At 32.7% G+C, this 8,875-nt stretch overlaps 1 protein-coding gene across 1 annotated transcript; it reads right to left on the bottom strand.

The window, feature by feature from the left end:
* Positions 1–2,634: 2,634 nt before the first annotated feature.
* LOC107916996 (rhomboid-like protein 14, mitochondrial) lies at positions 2,635–5,513 on the bottom strand. The gene is made up of 2 exons (XM_016846384.2): positions 4,698–5,513; positions 2,635–2,950 (listed from the first exon to the last, which is right to left on the bottom strand). The coding sequence occupies exons 1-2, from the start codon at positions 4,914–4,916 to the stop codon at positions 2,864–2,866; spliced, it is 306 nt and encodes a 101-aa protein (XP_016701873.1). The 5' UTR covers positions 4,917–5,513; the 3' UTR covers positions 2,635–2,863.
* Positions 5,514–8,875: the final 3,362 nt, after the last annotated feature.

Raw genomic sequence — 8,875 nt, forward strand, 5'->3', positions numbered from 1 at the left:
TATTAATCTCATGCTCCACCTACTTTTGATTTTCTTTATTGGAAGAGTCTTTAAGAGATAAGTTAGGTAGCATAGCAGTTTCATCAAAAACGACATCTCTGCTAATCACAACTTTTCTATTTTCAGGACACCATAACTTATACCCTTTTACACCGACTTTATAACCAAGAAAAACACATTTAATGGATCTCGATTCCAAATTTCCATTATCAACATGAGCATACGCAGGACACCTAAAGATCTTTAAGTCAAAATAATTAGCAGGATTACCAAACCATACCTCTTGTGGAGTCTTTTTCTCAATGGAAACAGATGGAGATCAGTTGATCAAAAAACATGCAGTAGAGGCTGTTTCTGCCCAAAATGACTTTGGTAAGTTGGCATTTGACAACATATATCAAACCTTCTCCATGATCATTCTGTTCATTCGTTCTGCAACACTGTTTTGCTGTGGAGTATGACGAACTGTCAAGTGTCTCACGATCCCTTCTGATTTGTATAGTCTATTAAACTCATTAGAACAGAACTCTAAGCCATTGTCTGTGCGAAGATATTTTATTTGTTTTCCCATCTATTTTTCAATCATAATTTTCCAAGACTTAAATGCAGAAAACACATCACTTTTCTACTTTAGGAAGAATGCCCAAACTTTTCTGGAAAAATCATCAATAAAAGTTAGCATATAATTAGCTCCACCTCTCAAAGGCACTCTGGATGGCCTCTACAGATCAGAATGAATATACACCAACATTCCTTTCGTGTTATGGATTCCTCTAGTGAATCAACTCTCTTTTGGTTCCCAAAAACACAGTGCTCACAGAACTTCAGTTTGCAAATTCCTTGCCCATCAAGAAGTCCTCTTTTGCTCAATTCTGCCATGCCATTCTCAGTCATATGCCTTAGGCGCATATGCCAAAATTTAGTAATATCATCATCTGAAAAGGAAGAGGAAGCGACAGCTGCACCATCGGTAACAGTAGAACCCTACAAAACATATAACTTGGTAGTCTTTCTCTGCCCTTTCATTACAATAAAGGAACCTTTGGAAATCTTTAAAACGCTATTTTCACCTGTGTATCTATACCCTTTTGAATCAAGAGTACTCAACGAAATTAAATTTCTCTTCAATTCTTGAACATGTCGTACGTCACTCAGTGTTTTGAAAACTCCATCAAACATCTTAACTTTAATTGTTCCAACACCTGCGATTTTACATGAAGCATTATTTCCCATCAAAACAACACCTCCAAACATTGTTTCGTAAGTTGTAAACCAATCCCGATTGGGACTAATGTGGAAGGTGCAGCCTGAATCAAGTATCCACTCGTCGCTCACTTTAGAATTGTTGACAGAATTGACTAGAAGTTCACCATCGCTGTAGTCTTCTACAACATCAACTTCACCTGAATTTTCTGGTTGTTTTCCCTTTTGATTCGCAGCCTCCCTTTTAATCTTGTTCTGTAGCTTATAGCACGCAGATTTAATATGTCCTTTCTTCTTGTAGAAGTTACAAGTTTTACCTCTATTTGAAGATTTCGATCTACCTTTAGATTTATTGCGAGGATTCCATTCCCGTGCCCTTCCACGATCATCATCAGCATTCCGGTCTTGTCTCCCACGAACAATGAGACCCTCTCCCTGAGAGTCGGGTTTAGCCACAAGATGCTTCATCTTATCATACAAGGTCAAAGAATCATAAACCTCATTAACTATGAGAGACTCGCGATTATATAAAATCGTGTCTCTAAAGGTTAAATAAGACGGGGGCAACGAACAAAGTAGAATCAACCCTCGATTTTCCTTATCATATTAAACCTCCATGGCCTCCAAGTTTGAGATAATTTATTTAAACACTGTTAAGTGTTCGTGTATAGACGCATCTTCCTCTAAACGATGAGCATAAAGATGTTGATTCTTATGCAACTTGCTTGTTAGAATTTTTGACATACATATTTGTTCCAGCCTCTTTCATAATGCAGCAACGGTCTTCTCCTTCATCACATCCTGTAAAATTTCGTTGGACAAATGTAGATGTAATTGTGTTAATGCCTTTCGATCCTTATGCTTCTTCTCTTCATCTGTTAATGTCGAAGGCATCTTATCTATCCCTAGAAAGGTATCCTCTAGATCCATCTACGCATGAACTGCTTACATCTTACTCTGCCACAACACAAATCTGGTGTTGCGATCCAATAGCGGAACTTCATACTTCAAAAGACACCATTACCGTGATCGAGATGAACTACCCAGAAGCTCAGATACCAATTTGTGAAAATAAAATAAAAATAAAATAAAATAAAGAACACAGATTTTACGTGGAAACTTTTTTGGGAAAAAACCATGGGCAGAGGAGAAGAAAATTTACTATGTCGAATTTGAATAATTATAAGAGGAATAGACTATGTCTATTTATAAGCTTGTAAAACCATATTCTAGTAAGATTGAAACATCTTATTCTAATCAATATAAAATTGATGGAGTTTAATAAGTTTAAAAAACCTTATTCTAAAATAAAATAAAAGAAGTGTAGTTCTATATGGATTTTACTTTTATTTTATTTTACCACTATCTTTTATTTAAATAAGGATTCAAGTCATTTAATTCTAACATAAGCAGTATAACTTGCCCAAGGGATGAACCATAAAACACAATAATTATTAGAAACCTAGACATAGTGGCACCCCAAGAATAGAAAATGTGACTACCTGCTCCAAAGCAGCAAAATCCTCATTCTATTTGGTAGAGTAAAAATCATGCTTCTTCTCCAAGATATTCTCATTAGTAACAATTAGCTTCGAGAGGTAGATTGAGCAGAGTTTTTCATTTAAGCTAACAACAAGATATTCTAATTGCTGTTTTTCATTTAAGCTAACATCAGAAACATTGGTTTGGGGGGTATATGCTGCCTTATTGGTTTCTCGACTGCTTTTTTCTTACGGAATTCCTCCAGCTGCAAGAAAGAAGGGATCAATTGTAACAGTACTTGGTAAACATACTCTAAATAATTATTTTTCATTTGCAAAAACCCATTTATGTAATAAAATCTAATTGAAAACTTTTATTATAAGCATAAATCAAAATAAAAATTATACAAAATCCAATCAACCAAATGGATGGTTTAGGAGGATATTAACTTTTCAAACTATGGAAAAGGAACAGCATTCAAAGACAAAACATAGAAATCTAGAATGGGAGTTCTTTTTGTTTACCAGCCCTAGTTAGTAGAACATGAATGACTACTGAAAAAAATCAGAAGAAGAGTTCTAAACAGCCAAAATAGATTCAATGCATCACAAAATAGAAGTAGAAATAAGACACTTCATTCAGGCACAAACGCATATAGGCAACCTTAAACTGCAATGCTATCGTTATGCAACTTAAATACACTCTTCATCTGAAATCACTGTTATTAGAGTGTCAAATGTAGAGAAGCTTTTTCATCTTTTCCAGCTTGAATATAAACAAAAGCACGTAATGACAAAAGTGAACTCTCAAATCCAATTTAAGAAGAAAAACCAAAAAAATTGGTTATATTTTTAGCTCCAATAGCAGCACCTTAGGCAGTTGCAAAGATTTAAAGCATAAAAGTATTGAAATTCCCAAAAGGTGTAATCTAACAAAATAATTGATTCTATATACCATCAATTTCGAACATGATCTACCAAAGAATTGCAAGACAGTGCAAATATATTACAGATCATATATGAAAATACCAAAATAGACCTCAAATTCTAGTCCTATTCCAAAATCGATATCCAAAATCGCTGACTATATAGTAACCAAACCATTTACTAGATCGAAAATCATATTTCAAAATAGAAAGAAATCATCAAATCAACCAATAAAGGGAAAAAAATTAAGAACAAAAAGATGTACCCTACACTTCCCAGCTTCTAGATGCTCTTGTTTCTGTGAAGAAGGCAAGGTTTGAGCCGGCACCATTTTCATTTACCCTTTCTCTCTTTTTTTTATTTTATTTTTTGAATTTAACGATGAGAATCCAAAATTAGCAGATGAACAAGGAAAACTTTGTAATATTCAAGTGCCTAAGATACCTAAATTCACAAAATTATGGATTTCGAAGCTAAAAGAGGCATCAACTTTGAACAATTGGTAAAACACAAGAAAAAAGAAAGGATACTTATGAAGTAGATTCAAACCATTCTATGCCAAGGGATTAATTATAAATCTGAAACCATTTTTAAAAGGAACAAGGCTCACTGACATTCAAAGAACCCTCTCAATGGGTATGCTTTCAAAGGGTTTCTTCCATTATGTTTTTTTTTTGTTTTCTTACCATTTGATTTGCATTAATGCCTTAATTTTGTTTTTCCTTTTCAAATAATTTGATCTAGTTGATAGTATATCAATGTTGCAGCACACAATTTCGCAAGGAAGAAAACTAATTTACTGAGCATTGATATACTTGAGAATTGATCATAATTCGTAAATTAGGTAAATAATTTCCTCTAATTTTTAGAATTTTCATATTTCTGATTGATCAATCTACGGTTTCTCTTAATGATTTCCTAAATCTTTATATGTTTCTCCAAATTCATAATATTTCTTACTTGATTATTGATTTTTCCTTAGGCGTTAACAAATCATGCACTGTAATGCCTAATTGATAGGATGAAATAAACAATAATTAAGAAAAAAAATGAAAAAGAAAAAGAAAAAGAGTAAACGTAGCGTACCTTGAGAATAAGATGAGGATTGAACCAAACCTCATCAACAAAAGGGAGGAGAGAATCTAAAAAAGAAGGCCTGAGAAAAATCAGAGTGTTGGCGGCGAGAAGACCGGCAGTGACTGGCGGCTTCCACGGCAGTCGATAATATTCGTTGACGGGGTGAAGAGCTAACAACGACAGCATTCCATGAGACACCACCCCTCTCTTCCATCTTCCCCTGTCCATCAGCTATGGTTTTTGTCTTTAATTTTCACTTTGTGAATCAATAAAAAAAAATTCAATGAAAGATTAAAAGAAAGAGAATCTTTCTTGCTATATATGCTTAGCATTGCCTTTTCCAGACTCTTCCTTCAGTTTCTATTTGTAAATTTTTCTCTTTTGCAATCTAAGGGGAAGGAGAAGGGGAAGAGGAAAGGGGAAAAATTTTTTCCTGTGTTTTGGGAAATGTCTTACACTTAATGTCTTACTGAAAGAAAAAGTGTAAGACATTTTCCCTAAAGAAAGAGCCAATTTTCCCCTATTTTGGAAAAGCTTTTACAGTGGGAATTTGTTTTCCACCAAATAAATGGTGGAAAATGATAAAAATGTTTTCCAGAAAACAAAATACAAGCAAACAAACGAAGCCTAAGTTTAAATCAAAATAAATTTGAATAATATCCCAAACTTCCCTTCTACCGTACAATCAAAACCTTATTATTATTATTATAAATTGCTTCTCATTTTATTTCCTGCCTTTTTTTTTTTGTCCTCTCAATTCATTTTGTAACTACAATTAGGGCGATGAACTATCACGCGCATAGCTAGAGCACATTAGGTAAACCCAATGATGAAACAAGATCTTCTAGCCTTATAAAGTAGGGCTTATCCAGAGTGGGACCCCGACTACAATGTCCCTAGCATGACATCACCATATGTTGTTTACGTATCAGGTCAAATGATCAAGTCACTCACGCTCTCTGCGTTTGGAACGATTAACAATCTCTTAATTAGTAATTGGGTAATTTTCACTTTGGATCACTGAACTTAATCTAAATTTTCATATAATCATAAATATTTTTAAATTATATCATTTCATTTTTATTATTAATAAATACAATATTTATACTTACACCATTCAATTTTTAACAAAACAATTGAGTCCTCACAATATATAACATTAGTGTGGCTCCCTACCACGTTTTCTGTTTGATTAATTACTTTTTAATTAAATTATAAAATAAAATTTGAAAGTTAAAATATACTTGGTCTTTGCACTCTTCGTGCATTCATAATTTAGTCTTTAAATTTTTTATTTTTAAGAATTTAGTTATTCTACTTTTTGAATCTAAAAATTCAACTCTAATTGTTAACACCATTAATTTTTTTTGTTAAATTTCCTGGAGTGGTATTTTAAATATTAACTATTTGGACTAAACATTATAAAAAAAAATAGGGATGAAATTATTGTAGAAATCCAAGTATAAGTATTAAATCTAATTTTAAGTCTAGTAGAGGGACCAAAAGTAATTTTTGAGTAATTTTCTATAAAATGCAAAAAGTAGGGAGATGGAAATTATATTTAACCAATCTTCTATTAAATTAAAAAATAAAAAAAGGAAAGAAAAGTATTAAACACGTGTCAAGTAGGAAGGTCCTCTGCACCTACCTTATGTATAAGCTATAGATAGTATTTTATTTTCAATGAATTTTTAGGGTTTTTTTTCTTTATCTTGTAATCCTTTGTAACTTTAAATATCAATAAAAGTTTATAGCTTGAAAATCAGTTCCTCTTGTAAAAATTAAAGGTAAGTATACTACACTCTAGAAATCTGCAAATTGGTTTTGAGTTATGCTTGAAATGCTTACAACAAAAGATCTTGCCTATAAAATGCAAAATGCAAAATTGAAGCCAGATACAACTCCCCTTGGACAAAGATTAATAGAAATAGCCCAAATAAGCATTACTCGAGTTGTAAAAAAATAATAACAAAGTTAAAATGGAGTAGTATAACATATGGCCATGGGAAGAAGAAAGAAGTAGAAATAGAAGTAAATATATCATTTAAGTTTAGATCTATAAGGCATCATTTATTAGAAATTGTAAATTGCAAATTCATTATTCATGAGCACTTATTCAAATTAGAAAGTGATAATTTATTCATCCAATAGATACATTTGATTTCCATGGGACATGTTTCTTCTAAAAAGTATGTCCAATACGAAGGGTTGTGGCTATTCAAAATAGTTTCCATTGAGTGCATATATAGAGGTACTATGGTGTTCACAATGATAATTACAATCAATCCAATTTTCAAAAATTAAAGTAAGAGTTAGGGAATTCATCGATTTTGCTAATCAAAGGAAACTCAAAAAGCTTCATTGTATCCTGGGGGGACCTTTGTTTTAAGCGTCTAGCAACTTTGTGTGGAGGTAAATAGTTCTCTTTGAAAAGCGTTATTCGCGCCTCAAAGTCTACTATTTTAATTTCATATCATCTTCGGATCTATCTTTTCGAATCAAATTCTCCAACAACCAAAGAGAACTATTTTGGAGAGGCTACCAATGCATTCAAAGTGATGAACCAAGAGTTTGTGAAACTTGACCGATTCGATAGCTCAAACTTCAATCGCTAGAAGGACAAGATGTTGTTCCTTCTTACCGTCTTGAATGTGGTGTGCATTCTGGATCCAAACATCTGAGCAAATCCTCCAAATTTGTCATGATCTATTTGGTAGTACAAAAATTCTTGTGTTGCTTTTCCAAGACACTACTCATGCTCGCTAACATATAACGTCGAATAATCGAGTCAGAATCTCTCTAACAATTTCTTGCTTGAGGCTGAGCTTTAGGAAGGCACGTTTTGTCAAGAACAAATTTGTATTTCTTACAGCTGAGAACTATCATCAAGTTTCGTTTCCATTCTCGAAAGCTTTCCTCATTTAATTTATTCTCAGTAAGAATGCTAATAAGAGAAGTAGGAGACATATTTGAACTAAAAAAAATAAAGAATTCACTAATTACTATCTTTGTATTAAGAAAATATTTTTCATTTCAACAACATATCAAGAATGCAGTATGATGCATGCGTATTATATTAAAACCTTAAAAAAAATTTATTGCTACGATAATTCTCACACCCATCAACCATGTCGCCTTAGGGTCACATGATTAACTAGCAAGAACATGGATTACATAGAATTAGTTCGTGAATCTTAATTCTCAAGACTCCATACGAACTAATAACCGTTTAACGTTTGGCAATCATCTCTAGCTTAAATATCGTTTCTTGGGAAACTATTTAATAAAAGATGATCTTGAGTATGTAATCATTGACTCAACACCTATTATGAACATGCTTTCATTTGTGAATCATTTTGGGAAAATCTCTTTGGAAGTTATGCATGATTAGTTGTCCTTAAAAGGAAATCTCATCTAGTGAACCCCCATGACAAAGTTTACCTTAAAGTGTGGACTAGGAACCGGATCGAAACTTTATCATGCTATCACTTAGGGATCATCAATGGATGCCTTAGGTCTTGTTCAAGGACCTTCTCCCACTCAATATTTAAAAAACATGTAAGATTTTTTACCCCAAATTTCAAGAATGATTATACAATAGTCCTAGTGGCATTGTTACCTCATCTACATGACATGCTTCCAATATATGCATGACATGCTATGACAATAGTATCTATTTACAAGAATCAATCAATCTTAAAACAAACAATTTTGATTCTTCACATTTTTTCTTTTAAAGGAAAAAACGAAGAAGTGAATGCAAACTATGCACCATGTAGGGTCCCAGGAAAGGGAGGTGAGTCAAATTTGACCGCTTAAAAACCAAGTACAATTGTAAAAAAAATATATAATGAGATAGATAATTAAAAGAAAATTTTCAGCCAAGGCTTCCATGGTTCTATTTCTAGAAAATATATGGAAAAATAAAATTATATAAATTTTCACCACAATGCATTCCTTGGATCTTCAACCATCATTACATCTTTTTCCTATCATGGACTCTTTTTGGAAAAATTACATTTAAGTCATATGTCCATTTCCGACTCACAAGAAATCTATGAATTTTTAAAAAATATAGCCTTATGTGGAGATGATAGTCCATTGTCTATTTCCTAAGAACCACAACCTCGGTAAAAAATAAATATATAATATCCCATCCATTCCCATATATAACTCAAAACATGCAT

This window comes from Gossypium hirsutum, chromosome A01, assembly GCF_007990345.1.
Source record: "Gossypium hirsutum isolate 1008001.06 chromosome A01, Gossypium_hirsutum_v2.1, whole genome shotgun sequence".
Classification (NCBI taxonomy): domain Eukaryota; kingdom Viridiplantae; phylum Streptophyta; class Magnoliopsida; order Malvales; family Malvaceae; genus Gossypium; species Gossypium hirsutum.